Genomic DNA, 19,766 nt, shown 5'->3' on the forward strand with positions numbered 1-19,766 from the left:
TACTCTATCCTGTGCAAGCTTCTTCATCTCCCAGTATCTACTTAAACCTACATCCTTCTGAATCTGCTTAGTGTATTCATCTCTTGGCCTCCCTCTACGATTTTTACCCTCCACACTGCCCTCCAATGCTAAATTTGTGATCCCTTGATGCCTCAAAACATGTCCTACCAACCGATCCCTTCTTCTAGTCAAGTTGTGCCACAAACTTCTCTTCTCCCCAATCCTATTCAATACCTCCTCATTAGTTACGTGATCTACCCACCTTATCTTCAGCATTCTTCTGTAGCACCACATTTCGAAAGCTTCTATTCTCTTCTTGTCCAAACTATTTATCGTCCATGTTTCACTTCCATACATGGCTACACTCCATACAAATACTTTCAGAAACAACTTCCTGACACTTAAATCTATACTCGATGTTAACAAATTCCTCTTCTTGAGAAACGCTTTCCTTGCCATTGCCAGTCTACATTTTATATCCTCTCTACTTCGACCATCATCGGTTATTTTACTCCCTAAATAGCAAAACTCCTTTACTACTTTAAGTGTCTCATTTCCTAATCGAATTCCCTCAGCATCACCCGACTTAATTTGACTACATTCCATTATCCTCGTTTTGCTTTTGTTGATGTTCATCTTATATCCTCCTTTCAAGACACTGTCCATTCCGTTCAACTGCTCTTCCAAGTCCTTTGCTGTCTCTGACAGAATTACAATGTCATCGGCGAACCTCAAAGTTTTTACTTCTTCTCCATGAATTTTAATACCTACTCCGAATTTTTCTTTTCTTTCCTTTACTGCTTGCTCAATATACAGGTTGAATAACATTGGGGAGAGGCTACAACCCTGTCTTACTCCTTTCCCAACCACTGCTTCCCTTTCATGCCCCTCGACTCTTATAACTGCCATCTGGTTTCTGTACAAATTGTAAATAGCCTTTCGCTCCCTGTATTTTACCCCTGCCACCTTCAGAATTTGAAAGAGAGTATTCCAGTTAACATTGTCAAAAGCTTTCTCTAAGTCTACAAATGCTAGAAACGTAGGTTTGCCTTTTCTTAATCTTTCTTCTAAGATAAGTCGTAAGGTCAGTATTGCCTCACGTGTTCCAACATTTCTACGGAATCCAAACTGATCTTCCCCGAGGTCGGCTTCTATCAGTTTTTCCATTCGTCTGTAAAGAATTCGCGTTAGTATTTTGCAGCTGTGACTTATTAAACTGATAGTTCGGTAATTTTCACATCTGTCAACACCTGCTTTCTTTGGGATTGGAATTATTACATTCTTCTTGAAGTCTGAGGGTATTTCGCCTGTCTCATACATTGTGCTCACCAGATGGTAGAGTTTTGTCATGACTGGCTCTCCCGAGGCCATCAGTAGTTCAAATGGAATGTTGTCTACTCCCGGGGCCTTGTTTCGACTCAGGTCTTTCAGTGCTCTGTCAAACTCTTCACGCAGTATCTTATCTCCCATTTCGTCTTCATCTACATTCTCTTCCATTTCCATAATATTGTCCTCAAGTACATCGCCCTTGTATAAACCCTCTATATACTCCTTCCACCTTTCTGCCTTCCCTTCTTTGCTTAGAACTGGGTTGCCATCTGAGCTCTTGATATTCATACAAGTGGTTCTCTTCTCTCCAAAGGTCTCTTTAATTTTCCTGTAGGCAGTATCTATCTTACCTCTAGTGAGACAAGCCTCTACATCCTTACATTTGTCCTCTAGCCATCCCTGCTTAGCCATTTTGCACTTCCTGTCGATATCATTTTTGAGACGTTTGTATTCCTTTTTGCCTGCTTCATTTACTGCATTTTTATATTTTCTCCTTTCATCAATTAAATTCAATATTTCTTCTGTTACCCAAGGATTTCTATTAGCCCTCGTCTTTTTACCTACTTGATCCTCTGCTGCCTTCACTACTTCATTCCTCAGAGCTACCCATTCTTCTTCTACTGTATTTCTTTCCCCCATTCCCGTCAATCGTTCCCTTATGCTGTCCCTGAAACTCTCTACAACCTCTGGTTCTTTCAGTTTATCCAGGTCCCATCTCCTTAAATTCCCACCTTTTTGCAGTTTCTTCAGTTTCAATCGGCAGTTCATAACCAATAGATTGTGGTCAGAATCCACATCTGCCCCAGGAAATGTCTTACAATTTAAAACCTGGTTCCTAAATCTCTGTCTTACCATTATATAATCTATCTGATACCTTTTAGTATCTCCAGGATTCTTCCAGGTATACAACCTTCTTTTATGATTCTTGAACCAAGTGTTGGCTATGATTAAGTTATGCTCTGTGCAAAATTCTACAAGGCGGCTTCCTCTTTCATTCCTTCCCCCCAATCCATATTCACCTACTATGTTTCCTTCTCTCCCTTTTCCTACTGACGAATTCCAGTCACCCATGACTATTAAATTTTCGTCTCCCTTCACTACCTGAATAATTTCTTTTATCTTATCATACATTTCATCTATTTCTTCATCATCTGCAGAGGTAGTTGGCATATAAACTTGTACTACTGTAGTAGGCATGGGCTTTGTGTCTATCTTGGCCACAATAATGCGTTCACTATGCTGTTTGTAGTAGCTAACCCGCACTCCTATTTTTTTTATTCATTATTAAACCTACTCCTGCAGTACCCCTATTTGATTTTGTATTTATAACCCTGTAATCACCTGACCAAAAGTCTTGTTCCTCCTGCCACCGAACTGCACTAATTCCCACTATATCTAACTTTAACCTATCCATTTCCCTTTTTAAATTTTCTAACCTACCTGCCCGATTAAGGGATCTGACATTCCAGGAACAGGATAGGGCGCCAAATAAAGTTCCACCGTCCGCCACACACCGTAAAAATTACTTGCAGAGTATGATGCAAACCTCGGCTTGTACGGGACGTAAACACTAATTTTTGTATTGTATTGTATGGAACTGGGGACCTAGAAACGACAGAGAGGCTTCGTCCCCGCCGTAGCCCTCAGTGGTTCACAACACCACAACAGGCTACAGCAGTCCACTCACCCCACCGCCGCCCCACACCGAACCCAGGGTTATTGTGCGGTTCGGCCCACAGTGTACACCCCCTCCCCCTTCCCCTCACCATCACTCCCTCACACCCCTCCCTCCCATCCCTTACACCTCCCTCCCCCTCTCCCTCCCCCATCCCCCTACGTCATACCTCCCCCTCCCTCCTCCACCTTCCCCCCTCCCTCCCCCCTCCCCCTACATTAAACCTCCCTTCCCCCCTCGTCCCCACCCTCCGCCTCCCCCCTCCCCGGCCCCCTCTCCACGCCACCCCAGCGGATTAGTGCCGGGGACCGGCGCACCTTCCCGCCCGGAAAGCAGTGCGGTAGACCGCACGGCTAACGGGGCGGGCAACACTAATTTTGCTACTATTCTTCTTTCCTTCCTTTGCCTGCAAGATTTTTTTATGAGTTCTGATTTGATGGCGGTATTTGAGACTAGGGTATTGTGTGAAATATGTAACTTCGATAAATAACAGATGTATAGCACTGCGACAAACACATGAAAGATCTGAATTTCGTCACTATAAATTCCAGAAAGTGTACGTTTGGTGTCGATTTGCAGGTTCCCGCAAGCCGAAATAATGCGATACATATATTTTAAGCTTTCCTTCCCGGACTTTTTGTGCTGGTTATTCTCAAAAACAGAAGCTACAAAACTGATTTTTAAAATTACCGGGTCTTTTGAAAGAATAGGGAGATTTTTAATGTATACAGTTTTAACACATAATTTGCTTTTACAAAGGCACGAGCTGGAGCATTCATTTCGCTTTGCTGAGATAACACTGAAGCAAGAATTTCAGTTCGTGTAACTCAAGTAATATACGAGGATTGGAACTTTAATAGCAGCAATTACTTATTTACAGTGTATAAAAAGATAGATACGAATTTCAAAATATTTCATATAAATAATTGGCACAATTGAAGTTCTTCTTTTCTTGTTAAACGTGCCTTTTGTCTTTTGTTTCAGTGCGCCTCCATGATTCCATACAGGAAGAGAACTTCCACTATCTGGTCTTTGATCTGTAAGTATACCCACAACTTTTCTGTAGGCTGTTTGAAATGCAGCTGCTTTAAAATAATTCATTTATCTTGATATTTTTACTTCTTATTATAATTTTACTTAATTTCAGTTTATCTGTTGAGAAATTCGTTGTATCATAGAGAAGTTTTGTATACTCATAGTTTTCAATGTGTCTGCATAAAAGCTCTTGCACCACCCGATGAAATATACTTAGAGACAGCAGAAAAGGTGATAAATAGTAGCTTTTTTGTCTTATAGATCAAAATCTGTAAAGGCCGCTGGCGTACAGTCTTCTGTGCCTGAAGTCTACTTATTTTAATAAATAACAGCGCTAGTTGCATAAATATATTCTGAATGCGACCAGTGTCGTCCACTGGGTCATTTTCAAGGGTCGAGTAATTATTTAACGCAGGATTATCGAGAATACAACAGTGGTCTGGATAAATTTATTTCTCATTCTCACGTACATAGTATCTATGTCAACTGAAGTATGCACTTGAAGAGCAGAGGTTATTTTGCAGTTGCTTGCGATGCACTCAACTCATAGCCTATTTTCTGTTCATTCTTCGCATAGCAGAATAACACTTAGTGCTCAGAGTTATACTTAGCATGGCAGATTTCATTTACCCTGACTAAAAGTACAACTCCATATATTTTTCCCTTAGAACAACAACATGGTGCAAGGCCACACTTTGCCTAATTGGGCTATAACTTCGAGCTAAGGGAGTTGGTTTGGCTGTTATTGTCGCTGGCCGGTGGTTGGTGGTATGTTTCCACATGTCCCCTTCACACCAACAGAGATATACGGTTTTCGCGCATAATCGTCGCTGTAAACCTGTTTTGTACGCCTCTGAAAATCTCGTCCAGGTGCGGATGTCAATAACGTCTTCTGAGCTGTTGCAGTACCGCAGCCGGAATTGTTACTTGGTCATATGAGCTGTCAGTCCCCTCCTTTTACCCGTGGCTTCTACAAAATGCAGCGCTTAACGTATGTCAGGTGACGGCTCAGTCAGAGTTCGTGTACTGGTAGTCCCAAACATTTAGGACCATAATTACCCAGATGCTAGAGAATCCTGAGCTGATATTTTCATATAAGGGAACAACTATCCGAAATGATTATTACAGCCGGTACGAGACCATGAATGAGGCCCGTGTATGGAAAATGCAAATGTTTCGTAACAAACAGCCGCAAGCGGCATCTACGTTGCTGGCGCTACCTTACACAACTAACCACATTCATCTGTGGTATGTCGATGATAATTGCCACTGTTTACAGCTAATGAATACTTGTGGAACATCGCCCGTTACAAGAACTTACAGGCTTGTATTTAATGTATGGTGCAGCGAGATGTAGCTCTCATAAACCCTACGCCTTCGCACATTACGTACCCTTTCCGAATGAAATTTTGACTTCATCCCACAGACAATGAAATCGTCCCGATACATTTTCATCTAAACGCCGCAAACCACCTTCAGGCGTGTGGCGGAGGGTACTTTGTGTACCACTTTCACCTCCCACTTTTCTTGTTCCAGTCGCGCTTGATTCACGGGAAGAACGATTGCTAGTAAGGTTCCGCCTGTGCTTCGATTTCTCACATTTCATCTTCATGGTCTTCGCGCAAGGTGTAATGTTGTTGCTTTAATTTCTTCTGAAAGCGGTACTGATAGACAATAAAAGCGGGTTAAAAGCTGTGAGCTGTCTGGGGAACTTAACTTTGCATTACTGCGCAACTGTTTCACCAGGTATCCAGTCTAGCTTACCAAATTCGCAACCAGACTAACATTAATTATAATCTTTTAATAGTCATACGACAACCGGTGATATATATATATATATATATATATATATATATAAAAGAGAATTTAAATAAAAAGAAATAAATCAGTTTATATTTGGAAATTTATTTTAACATTGATCATTGAAATTTCAGCATATTAAACTTGATTCATAACTAAACTGGTGCCTTATTTAGGATTGTGAAAATGTGAGATTGTAATCTTACGGAACACATCAAATATGGAGCCAAGATTGGGAGACTGCATACAACACTGCATTCATAAAATAACACACGAAGAACGTTGAAACATATGCAAGAGGAAATTAACCACAACCAACCGATTCAATTTTCAACCAAAGAATTTACGTTCGTAGTGCAATCCTGTCCGTCATGAAATTACCACACACTGGTATACTAAATTCATACTAACTCTCTGTGTCTTCCCGAAAAGAATAGCTGAGGGCTACTTTGATGATTACACCACATGCTTCACGTGGTCAACTTGGTTTACACAAAGAGTGTAACTCCACAATAATTTTGATAATTAAAATAAATTAGATCGAAAAGCAGTTTACAAAATAAAAACCTCGAACTGGTTACTATCGTCTTACTATTAACCTGATGGGTCAAAGTAGTGACAAAGCAACTACCGGAATATATTCTGAACTTCACACTCGAATTACACTGCGTTGCAATTTAAGATAACATTAGATATTTTAGAGCTAAACCTGAAATAAAGGTGATTAAATTTTCAGTTAGGCTGAACTTAAGAAATCCATTGTCCTACGTACTTAGCAGACACGCGCTTTGCCGAAGATCTTACCACTTCAGACGCTCGCCGCGGAGAGACTGACCTGGGCTCCTACCTGAGGGGTGCCTCACAAATACAAACGGAAGTGACCAGAGAGGCAGCTTCCTATACCAACATGACAACGGACGGACAGGACCATACTAAGAATAGAAAACTCTCTGCTTTTAGAACGCGTAGCTACCTGTTCCGACGTTGGTCCTACTGTTCTCTAGCAGACAGGCTTGTCTGCTACCCTCAAGCATGCAACTAGAAATACATTTGCTCATTCATCCTCTAACACAGAAGGGAAGGGGGATGACAGTATCTTATCATATACAGTATATAAAAGAAACCGGATGTAGGTTCCGTATGAGACTGTGTGACATGAATTACATATAAACTGTGTTTTAAAGTGTAGTAGTGTGACAGATCGTTCTTGTTTATGTGTAAAAGTAACACGTTCCACTACTCAGTCTCCTCCCAGATAGTCAGAAACGCCACAGTAAATTTAGAAGATGAATTTATGCCGCAAATGACAACACATTTAAGAAATTAACATGAAAGGAATCCAACAGAGACCTTTCAAAGGTATAGGTAGCAAGAATTAATATATTGGTTCTCTCTTCTAAGAACTCTTCTAACTCTCGGAACTTTAATGGTAAAATACACCGTGATGAGTAAACGGTGTAGGTAGATACTATTGCTTGATTTTGACGGGCTGTCCATACAGATTTTATTTTGGTATAGCTTATAGGCAACTCCATCCAAAGCTGTAACTGATATTGGTTGATTTTTAGGGTTCCGTACCTTAGTCGGTAAAACGGAACCCTTATGTGATCACTTCGTTGTCAGTCTCTCTCTCTCTCTCTCTCTCTCTCTCTCTCTCTCTCTCTGTGTGTGTGTGTGTGTGTGTGTGTGTGTGTGTGTGTGTGTGTGTGTGTCCGACCTTTAAAAACCCCTTTTCTCTGGAGCGAATAGACGGATCAAGTTGAAATTTATGCCACATACTAAGTCTATAGTTCCTTGGCGGTTCCAGAAAATTAAAGCTTCTAAGTGAATGTAATCAAAAGATACGGCCATTTGTCATGTATTTTGATACTCGCAAACTCACTCATTAAAACGTCTAGGGTCCTTCCCATTGACCTAGAATCATGTAAGTCGGCGAGAAGCTAGGTTTCAAAGTACAAGTGAAGGGAAAAGTTCAAAAATTGTTAATTTGTAATTATATGACATAAAAATATTTCCTTTTTCATTTGTTATTCGACTTCAAATATAAAATTAAAACATTCTCGAAACACTTGGAATTCCTGAAACCGATATCGTGATAAATATCATTGTCAATAAGAATCAAAAAAATTCTCGATTCCCGGGATCGATGAACTATATGTTTACATAATTAAGTTTGTACGAAGCCGTTAGAGCTCTAGCCCTAACTGCACCTGGCCAGTTTTCTCTACAACTTCGTTGAAAACTTGCTTTGTGCTGTACTCAGTTGTGAAACTAAATTGCTATTTTCTCTTGTTAATGTTCGAAGTATAGAAAGAAGGCAGTTAGTAAGAAGGCTTTATTCTAAAAGTCTGTTATGTCAGTGACGAAAGGCTAATGGGCTAGCGGTTAATCACATCGTCCTTCCTACATTTCCTGTGCGTTGCAATAATTAATAGCATTCGGACAATGTCTTGTATCATTGTCTTGGCAAAACATACGTGAGTAGATGTCACGTTTTGCTTTCAGTACTTCTCGTAGCCCTTAACCTCTAACTACAACTTTATGTCAATGCCAGTAGGTGCTAGCAAACTGCAGCAGACTTTTATGCCTGTGTGTGCTTGGCATGAATCCCGCTAGACAGTATAACACTCCTCAGAGATGCCCATTCACTCACTATATAGTTAAGATTAGACCAGACGTCAATACATGTTTTAGTCATTCTTGATAGAAAAACCTGTCTTCACACACACACACACACACACACACACACACACACACACACACACACACACACACACACACACACCGAGGGAGGACTCGAACCTCCGACGGGGGGAGCCGCGCGAACTGTGACAAGGCGCCGCAGACCGCACGGCTACCCCGCGCGGCAATATCTGTTGATTTTATGGTGGGTCAGGTGTATCTGTGCTGTAGGCCCACAATGTATACGTGAACACTGACGAAAAGGTGTCTCACTGATTTCTTTGATAATCATGTAAATGTGGGATCGACGACAGCGTGCGTTTGGCCCATAGGGCTCTCAGCGCCTCATTTCTATTCTAGTCATTATCACGTTGGTAGACAGTACTACTTGAATTTAATTATTTCCACAAACGGCAATTTGTGTTTGGAGTTGGTTGTTTACTGTGCAAAAATCTGCTTTCGCGTATAGTGTCAACATGAACTCTATTGAATCTGTTTTAAGTGCTACCAGAAAAGAAAATTACAAGGAAAATTTAGCAGCAAAGGAACAATGGCCTTGCAGACCAGATACATTGACTGAGAAAGTGACGAAGTCAAATAAGCGTAACTACAAGCGAACATAGAACTGTATAATAAGCGTATGTTGTTGTGTGGATGCATCATAAGAATGTCTGATTTTCAGCCCGTAGGCTAATTCGTTGACCAACACATGTGTTAGGGATCGTATACATTTGCCCGAAAAAAATTCAAAAAAGCACGAAAACTCCGCCGGCCGAAGTGGCCGTGCGGTTAAAGGCGCTGCAGTCTGGAACCGCAAGACCGCTACGGTCGCAGGTTCGAATCCTGCCTCGGGCATGGCTGTTTGTGATGTCCTTAGGTTAGTTAGGTTTAACTAGTTCTAAGTTCTAGGGGACTAATGACCTAAGCAGTTGAGTCCCATAGTGCTTTGAACCATTTGAACGAAAACTCCCAAAAACGTAAACAAAAACGCGAAACGGAGAGTAACGAAAGCTGAACGTTATTCCGTTCTTGCCCTAAACTGTATCTAATTATGTACAAAACAATAAAATTCCCCAAAAACAATTCTTTTTTTTCAGACAAGTTATGCATATTATTATGATTATTATTGTTGGTGTCGTTGGCAGTGGAAGTGTTGTATAAATATGTTGATAAGCACAACTGTTATACAGCAGATGCTATTAATATCACACTCTCATATTTATCTGAGTCTAAAAATTTGTGAACACCCAGAATGTAAACTCACGAGCAGCCACTGTTCCTTCGTTTTCAATGTCTGTACTTTCTAAAGTATTACATGTATAAATGTGATTGATACATGAATAGAACCGCAAACTCGCCATGTTTTGCATTGTGCTTACCAGTTGGCGTTGAGTGCAGTGCCTTGACGAAGTGGCGCCGAAGGAGGAAAAGAGTTTTTGTCATGTCCGAAAGAACAGATACCATCTTCATATACACAGGGTGAAAAGTATTTAAACCGACAAACTCTGGGAGGTTGTAGAGGACATCAAAACAAATATTTTTCCCTAATGTCATTTTTTTCGTATTAGGATTATTTAAACTAGTGGAGGCCGTATTACGCTCTTCAGTTGTAGGCAACTGCTGTCCACCAGTGAAGTAGTGCTTCGTCTCTGTTTACTAATGGAGTGATACAACTGAAGTGAGTACACTGGTATGGTTGGTGCGTACTACGTAGCGCACCACAACGGACGAGCTGTACAGCGGGTTTATCAACAACAATATCCTAATCGCCGTATCGCACATCATACGACCTTTGTTGCTGTGTACCAACGTCTGCATGAGATCGGGTCACTTAGCAGATTATATGGACAGGGACGCTGTCGCGCGGTAAGAATGCTGCAATTGAGGAAGCTGTCTTGCAGCATGTGGAGCGAGATTCTTCAATCAGCACTCGTGCAATTGCACGTAACATGGGGACGAATCACACGAATGTGAGAACAGTCCTTTGAGAGCAATTGTTACGTCCATTTCACTTACAGCGTGTCCACAACCTGGAACCAGCTGATTATCCACCCAGAGCACAGTTTTCGCAGTGGTACCTGGAACAGTGTGAAATGCATCCCGCATTTCCAACCTCTCTATTGTTTACCGATGAAGCAACGTTCGGGCGTGATGGAGTCTTCAACATGCACAATTCGCATGTTTGGAGTCAGGATAACCCACATGCACAGTTACTAGCGCTCATCAAGTGCGGTTCTTCGTTAATGTGTGGGTCGGTGTTGTTGGGGACTGTTTAATTGTCCCGTATCTGCTACCTAGGCCATTAAATGGCAGGCACTATTACAATTTTCTCGTCAGAGCATTGCCAGAATTGCTGGAAGACGCCCCGCTCCCTACAAGACAACGCATGTAGTTGCAACATGACGGGGCGCCGGCACATTTCAGTCGTCGTGTGCGTCGATTCCTGGACCGACGATTCCAAGAAACGTGGATTGGCAAAGGTGGTCCTGTACCATGGCCTGCTCGATCCCCAGATATGTCGCCTCTGGACTTTTTTGTGTGGGGAGAGATGCGCAACCTTGTTCACACAACTCCTGTTGCATCAGAAGAGGATCTGGTTGCCAGGATAGTAGCAGCAGAAGCAGCAGCAGCAGCAGCAGCAGAAGCAATTCAGGATACTCCTGGGGCTTTTGCCCGTGTCAGACAGAACATGATCCGACTGTGTAACCTTTGTTTACGTGTCAATGGAGGCATTTTTGAAAATCTACTGTAATTGAAATTGGCTTGTGTTAATGTGTTGTCTCTTGGTCATTAAAAAATGGAAAAGTGTTTGTTGGTTTAATTGATTTGCCGCCAGAGACATCTTCCTCTACCGGTTTAAATACTCCTTATAGGAAAAAATGACATTAGGGGAAAATATTTGTTTTGATGTCCCCTATGACCTCCCAGAGTTTGTCGGTTTAAATACTTTTCACCCAGTTAAGGCTCACCGGCCATTGACCATCTTCTTCTGTGCGGATGCACGAACAGTGCCCAAACTCTTACGGGGAATCGGCAGTAAAGCCGTGAGTAATGAGTATGATGGGCAGGGGCACTTTGAATGTACTGCGGGACAATAAGTTGTGAATGTGGGTCTCTCAAGTGCGTGCCAGAGATGCAGTCGCACTATCCTCTGTGTCCTCAGTGGCTCAGATGGATAGAGCGTCTGCCATGTATGCAGGAGATCCCGGGTTCGAGTCCCGATCGGGGCACACATTTCAACTGTCCCCGTCGACATATATCAATGCCTGTATGCAGCTAGGGGTGTTCATTTCATTGTAATTTAAAGTAATGGGACATGTCGCGCAAGAGGTATATTTAGCGCGCTTTTTCCTCTACTGCCTGTTCGAAAAACTTCGCGTGACATCACATATCAAGAATTCCAAAAACGTTGACCGGTGTTACTTATATCCGTGTGACAAATATGCGAAATGGATTCTGATAATTTAAATTCTGTAATACGGTATTGAGAAATTAATTTTAATATGCGTTTTGGAACAGCTCCGCCTCATAGCCCTTAGTTACGAGCCGCGCCTGGTTGAAGTGTTTATTTGCGGACAATGAGATATTCACATAAGGGCACGGTTTTAGCAAAGTTGCTGGATTTACTGAACTGACGCTCCACGCATGTCAGAAAGTACTCAAATGTTTCGGATTATTTTGCAAACACTGTAGAACTTTTCTGGAGAATTAATTAGGTCGTTCTCTTCTTGTAATATATCGCTTTTGCACATTCCTTCATGCTCCTCCTCCTCCTCCTCCTCCTCCTCCTCAGCAGAGGAAAATTGCCATAAAGGCAGAAATCCCTTACATCAACGGCTAAGAATGCGACAGTCTGATGAATAAGCGTGAGAGCTCAAGTCGGACGACTTAGGTCGTAGAATTAGGTCGTAGTAGAAGTCGTTCTAACCCACAGCCTGCATGCTTTTCCAACTAAATCCCCCCCCCCCCTGCCCCAATGCCCGTGCAGAACATCAGCCCTAGGTAAATCCTTTGCTCGACAGATTCCAAGGGCTAATGAACGAAGTGAAATTTCAAATCCAGAACCTTACGTACGTCTACATCTGTACTCGGCAAACCACTTTGGAATGGATGGCAGAGAATACCCACTTGGGCTGCTTCGGGTTCCACAAAAATCCTTGGACCTGCAAAACAATGTAAGTACGAATCCAGAATTATTCGTAGTCCTGTACACAGGGCCGGCCTTAGCCATCCAGGTGCCCCGGGCGAGTCGTCCAGTTGGCGCCCTTTATTGTATAAATAGCGAACCTGGCAGTGCTTTGCAACACGGTATTTGACTGTTTTCTAGAAATCGTCTTAAGTGGTTAATGGCGTCATCTTATGATCATAACATGGTTTTTTCCATCGTAAATTTGAGTATTTTATTTTTTTAAATGGAAATGAAATCCAAATAATCTGAAAGCCCGCTAAGACGCTCCATGTGAGTCTTGTGTAGCCTCTGACGTCAGTCCAGCATGCTGCCGTAACAGTCAGTATAGCAGTGATATATTGTTTGGGCATTCACGTTTTGGGAAATTGTCTAAAAATATTACGTAGTACTGCACTGTACATCTACAACAACTCCAGAAAATTGTTTTTGCGTGTTCCAAACAAAGAAAAGATGCGTAAAATGTGGTTGAAACAGGCTCGTATATCCCAAATATTTCTTTTCTTTTCTGAAGCACCCCTGTACTAAAGCGAACAAAACAAAACAAAAATTATTCAAATTGGTCAAGCCATTTCTTTGTTTTGGTGAGACTAACACACAACAATTGATTTTTATATATAGGAGGTAATATGTATAACGAAAAAACACTAATTTTGAATTGGGTACCATATTTTTATTGAATTTAATATAACTGTAAGCCATAAACCTATATTTTCTGTCAGTCATCTGAACACAAAACATATTACGCCTAATGAAAAACAATTATAAACGACTAAAATTTTACTTTTCTCGCTTTTCTGTCGGCAAAGTCTCTGATCAGATTAGCAAAGTCCAGGTTTTCTGCAACTTCATTTTCAATGGACAGTGAGGCCAAACTGGTTAGTCTTGTTTGAGACATTGTAGACCGCGAGTACGTTTTTATCAACTTCAGTTTGGAAAAACTGCGTTCGCCGCTTGCGACAGTCACTGGCAAAATACGTAACGTTATCCAGATGTTGGGATATAACTCTTGAAGATTATGCTTTTTTATGAAGTTTAAGGCTTCAATAGGCGTTGCTTAGCTGTCTTCGAGATAGTGTTGCAGGCCTAAAATTTCGTCGCACAGCAAATTTCCATCAATATCTGACTTCATGTTGACAGTTAGCTTTTCTTGTAATTTAGAACAGCATTGTATTAGTTCTTCTTTATTTTGATTTTTTTTTAATGTCAAACAAGAAACTCCACGTCGCAGAAAATTCTTGCATCTGTTCAAATCTTTCTTTCATGGATATGTGCACGGTGCCCAACAGTGCATTGAAAAACTCTACTTTAAACTTCTTTTTTGGGTCAGTTATTTGATCATCAACAGCCTCTTCACCCGGCCTGCGTTTAATACGTCTTAATCGCATTTGTGGTTTAAATAATGGCTGCGTATCAAGATCCGAAGCCAGTTCAGTTGCTGTTACAATAGCTTGTTCGAAACCTGTTTGTCTATATGTTTCCAAATAAGAGCAACATTTGTCAAGGATTCCCATAAACTCGACAAAGTTGATTGTGGGTGACTGACTTGCTTTACTCACAACGTTAATTTGAAACAGAACATCATACCATGTCACGAGAGAAACAATGAAGCTGAAGTCTTTTAATTGTCCTCCTAGTGTTGTCGCTTCGTGTGACACCGCAGCATCGCTTTGTTCAGTAGCATCGGCCAAGGAAACCAAAGCGTCATGCATTTCGCATAATTGATAACGAACCGCTTTGACGCTATCAATTCGAGCTTCCCAGCGTGTGTCACTTGCATTTTTCAGGGTGTATATCTTCAAATGGTCGGTCAAAATTTTCCATCTATTTACCGATCCAGCAAATAGATTAAACATTTTTTGTAACATTCCGAACAGTGTCACGGATTTTACTGATGATTTTGCCGCATCACACAATACCAAATTATAACTATGGCATCCATATGGCACAAAAAAAGCTAGTGGATTTAACTTCTTAATTCTGTTCTGGACGCCTTTATTTTTCCCCTTCATGTTCGCGCCGTTATCGTAGCCCTGTCCTCTGCAGTCATTAATGTTAAGGTCAAGATCACTCAATGTTTTTAAAATGCTTTCTGTGAGGCCTTCACCGGTTGTATCGTCTATTTGCATAAATGAGATGAAATGTTCTTTTACACTTACGCCATCCTCTGTTATGTCGGCGCATCTTAAAGTTATCGAAAGTTGTTCTTTGTGGTTTATATCTGGAGTACAGTCAGCTATGATTGCATAATACTTTGAACCCTTTATGCGGGATACGATTGTAGACATAACGTGTGATGCCATGAGTTCTATTAATTCATTTTGTATATTTTTTCCGCAATAATGGTCAGCCAAATCACCATTCAATGCCAGTCTGACGTGCTCTTCCGTGATTGGATCAAACTTTGCCAATAACTGTACAAGACCTAAGAATTTTCCATTATTTGGGGTAAATAATTTATCTGATAACCCTCTGAATGCCATATTATTTTCAGCCAAATACAAAGTAATGTGCATCAATCTTTGAAGCACATTGCTCCATCGTAAACTTTCTTTAGAAATTAGCTTTTGTTCTTCCTTGTCAATAGTTAATCCAGCTTTAAACCTGATTTCAGCTTCAGTCCATTGAGTAAATGCTTTTTTGTGGTTAGGACTATTTTCATGCAGTTTCAGAGCTTCACTTAAATGTTTCCAATTTCTGAAACCCACAGTGGTAGTCAAATTAGTAGTTGACTTTAAATCAAACAGTCGACAACAAAAGCAAAAGACACTGTCGTTTGATACAGAATAAACTAGCCACCGTCGTCTGATAGTTTCTTCGTTTGATAGTTTTCTTGTGTAATGAGTTGAAGAGAAATGACGCCCATTTTCATCTTTTGGAAAGTTATTTAGACATACTTGTGAGGGTCCACATATTATAATGCGATCTATATCTCTAGCATTAAGTACTTTTGGCCACGTACCTACATCAGAAACATTGTATTCTTTTATTGCAAGAACGTTGATACTTTCATCGACCACAGATGTCATGTGTTGATTTTGACTTGGAGAAATATCAGAGGATTCATGCAAAGATGTACTGCGCTGGTCAATTTGATCACCTTCAATAGGTGATTGTATATTTTTTGTGTATAATTGTTCAGAGTCTGAAGAAATATTTGCTGATACATGGACTTTTGATTCAATATCTGAAGTATTTGCCTTAGAATTTCCTTTAAGGTACTTATAAATATTCATGTGCTTTTTAGTTTCTTCAAGAACTTTTTCTTTTTCAGCTTTTCTTTTCCGATTTTCTGAACCAGAAAGCTTTTTTTTAATCATTTCCTTCTCTTCTGGCATGATTTAATAATTTGACAAATTATTGCTTGGACACCGCTCTATTTCGCGACCACAATATTCGATCTATAACAAATAAAGAAATTCACCTATCAGTAGACGTAACTAGAATAAAACCTGAACTGAAAGATAAAAATGTTTTTCGCACCTACCAGAAAATTAAAATGTTGACACAGTCACGACACTCGCTTCACTCACAATTATTCAGCCACGAAAACATGACCGCTGCCTCCGACTCTTACTGACAATTACTGACATGCGGGTGCAAATCGTAGCGCTGCCAACATATGCAGTCTAACAAACATTGTGTGGCGCTGTATTATTTCAGTAAGTTAGGGGAGAATTCTCTATGAATGCAGTGCACGCATTGCATGATCTATTAATTAATGTACATGAGTCATTAAGTCACAAATATTCGATATAAATACATTCGTATTAATTAAATCATAATGTAATGTATATTTCACAGTCTGTATTTTCTTTTATTTGGAGCGACCGGTAGTTTCTGTTGTAAACGAGAGATGGTGCGGCTGCATGGGCTCTTCCTTGTTGCAGTTCTTGAAACAAATAAGAGAGGCGCTTTGGTAGAGCCCGTGCTAGCCCGCGTCAAACGTGGATGGTTGCAGACAATACGAAGATTGCATTCAGCATGATTTCTCTTCTACTACCCCGAATTCATCGCGCATTCGTGAGATTAGCGACGTATGTTGAATGAGACTGAATAATATTTTAGTTTCGCGAAATGGGTGATTGTAAATTGTAATTTTTTTTCTACATGCGTTTAGTACGTGGCGCCACTTGGGCCCCGGCGCCCTGGGCGACCGCCCGAGTCACCCCACCCTAAAGCCGGCGCTGCCTGTACATTATGATATACTGAAATGTATTCGCAGTTGCGAATATGGACAGTCATCACCTGTATAATAAAATGATGACAATGAAAATTTGAGCAGGACGGGGCTCGAACCCGGATTTCCCGCTTATCGCGAGCGGTTATATAACATACATACATGTCCGAAGGAACATTGCATGGTAATTCGGAATAACACGGGCACTGCAGTATCCTAAAAAGATATACTGTTGGATCGACCATTCAAAGCTTTATCGATGGCCACGCAGAAAATTAAACCAACCCGAAAATGACTATAAAAATAACTGTCAGAAGGAAGGTCATTCTATTTCTAACCAATAGAAAATGTTTTAATGCGTTTTGTTAAAGAACTACAATCGTATCTGTTACAAAGTTTATTTTCGGACAAAATAAACTTAAATTCGTCAATTTTCATACAGTATCGAAAAGTTGATAGTTTTTTGTCGTGCATGCATTGTGTCGCAGTTCTGCTTATTTCAGCGGATGGGTTGTTGCAACATTTCGCGCCAAAATCATTCACGCGAGTTTTTATAGTGGAGGTTTATTAATACTAAAGTTTTACGATCGTACACTTTAAATAAACAATGACAAGAATTTTTAACATAAGAGATAATGACAGTATATATTGCTTTTCAGTAGTTTATCATTTGTTGCGCGAATCGTTCAGATAATGGCAAAATCATGGTAGAGTAAGAGTTGGGAATCTTAATGAAAATATGCTCCTATCTGAGGACAAAAGAGACGAATATGCCCTGAGCAGAGTTAGAGACTGAAAAGAAGGGAAGTAGTTTTTCGATTTATCTGGCAGCTCAAAGAACTGTGTCAAAACATCTTACATATTCGAGCTTTTTTTTTTTACGAGTTAATACTATTTACGCAGTGCAATGAGCTCTCTTGGCTGTAGAGTGTTGGTACACCTGCATCTTGCAGTTAATAGGCTGCACCCTGACCTTGCGCCCGAAGTCCAGAAGATTCGCCGACCATAATAAACAATGGCTGAAGAGCATACATGTAATACGTAGAAAGTAAAATTTCTGGGGCTGAATTTTTTCCTGGGAGGATACTACAACAATTTTTTTATTTCTATGTGGAAGAAATTAATTCTTTTTCCTTAGGGGACCATTTCTCCACCAAACCCATCTCCTGTTACATGTGTGGTGAGGAGTGTAACAACAAATAGACACAAATTTATGTATGTATGTGGTGTCTGTTCATTTGGAAATGTCTGAAAGAGCAGACACCACGTATATAACTAAGATAATGAAGGCCAATGATCCCTTCATTGCAGATGCACAACAAGCTCGAACTCTTAAGGGGATCAGCAAGATGCTGCAAGTAATGAGTCTAATGAGCAGGGGCACTACCTCAGTAATGCGTGGTGGAAGTTGAGAATTTCTGTCTGACAGGAAACATGCTAGGGTATTCCATGTGATTGTGATGACAATTTTTCTGGATGGTGTGGTCAGTACAGTGGCCTGGTGAGCATGAGATCTGGTTCAAATCCTGGTCTGGCACAAATTTTCAAGTTGCCTCCTTGATAAATGTATTTAATTCTTTTGTGTCTAAATTCAATGGAAGTGTCTTGATTTCTCTTAAGTCATTCTTCCATTATAAAGTGCTACATCAGAACTGCTCCCCTTACCTTTCCTGAAGCCAAACTGATTATGTACTTCTAGAGAGGGAATGCATCTACAGTAGGAAACATCAGAGAGTGGGGGTGCATCTATAACAGGAAGTATCCCAGAGTGGGGATATATGTGTCCTAAACTTCAATGACATTTTGTGTCATATTACACACATTACAAATTTTTGGATGACATGATGATGTGTATCATGTTATATAGCATGACATCATGTATTATATTACTTTACATGACATGATCCATTATATTACATGACATAGGTACTGATATTAACAAGTAAAGAAGTGTGACTATATGAGGATGATGTGATTTAAATTTCTATGAAGCTACCAGATAAGTTGAAAAGCTAGTCTCCATCTCTTACATCCCTAACTCTGCCCAAGAGTTATTCTACTCTTTTGTGCTGTGATAGGAGCATTTTTCATTCTGGTTGACAGTATATACCAATACACCTCGGATTTGGGAAGACATCCAACCAAGTTGATTTGGACATGTTGAAACCACCCTTTTGGTATGGTAAATTGGCTTAGTGGTTGTTGTGCACATCATCCCAATTTTCCTTTCTGATGGGGAATATGCATATGTGTCCATTCTCTTCAGTGTGTCTTGAAATAAGTCCATACAAAACATAAGGCCATACAAAACAGTCTGGAACAAGTTTTATCATTGGCCGGATGCCAGGATGTGCTAAGTTGTGTAGTTGATCGAAAATGAGTTTCTGAAATTTCTGTGGTGCTAGGGGACATGTTCAATTCTGTGAGATGTCACACAAAATCTGTCTTGCTGCACCTGGTAGGAAGTGATTTTCAGTCTTGAGATTTGTGGCTGTGTGACTGAGTAGGTCTTAAATTTAGTTGTGTTGCTGTTGTCCTTCTATGAGCCCATCATAATTAATTTGTGTGGAGATAGCATTGATGTGTGATAAGTAATTGGCTACAATCTTATCCACATCTTTTAGGTGGAATACATCCACGAAGAACTGTGCAGTGTTACCAGGTTTCAGAAACATCTCGGGCATAAATCTTTTGGTGAGTCACAGATGGAATCCACCAGTGGCCAGTATTTCTTGTAGATCAGGAGTAGTCAACCTTTTTTTTACATATCACCCACTTTTGTATCTCTGTTCATCATAAATTTTATAACTGCCCACCCATTCCACAGTAAGGGTGGTTTGTAAAGTAGGGAAGCAACTTTACTTTCAAAATTTGTAAAG

At 40.5% G+C, this 19,766-nt stretch overlaps 1 protein-coding gene across 16 annotated transcripts in view; it reads left to right on the plus strand.

Moving 5' to 3' along the window:
* Positions 1-19,766, plus strand: part of LOC126179628 (calcium/calmodulin-dependent protein kinase type II alpha chain) — a 1,032,354-nt gene that overhangs the window by 724,758 nt on the left and 287,830 nt on the right. For all 16 annotated transcript variants that reach the window (XM_049924622.1, XM_049924624.1, XM_049924625.1 and 13 more), the window contains exon 4: positions 3,989-4,043. In XM_049924622.1, coding sequence (XP_049780579.1) covers positions 3,989-4,043 — 55 coding nt within the window. The remainder of the gene's footprint in view (positions 1-3,988; positions 4,044-19,766) is intronic.

Source organism: Schistocerca cancellata, chromosome 1 (genome assembly GCF_023864275.1).
Source record: "Schistocerca cancellata isolate TAMUIC-IGC-003103 chromosome 1, iqSchCanc2.1, whole genome shotgun sequence".
Classification (NCBI taxonomy): Eukaryota; Metazoa; Arthropoda; class Insecta; order Orthoptera; family Acrididae; genus Schistocerca; species Schistocerca cancellata.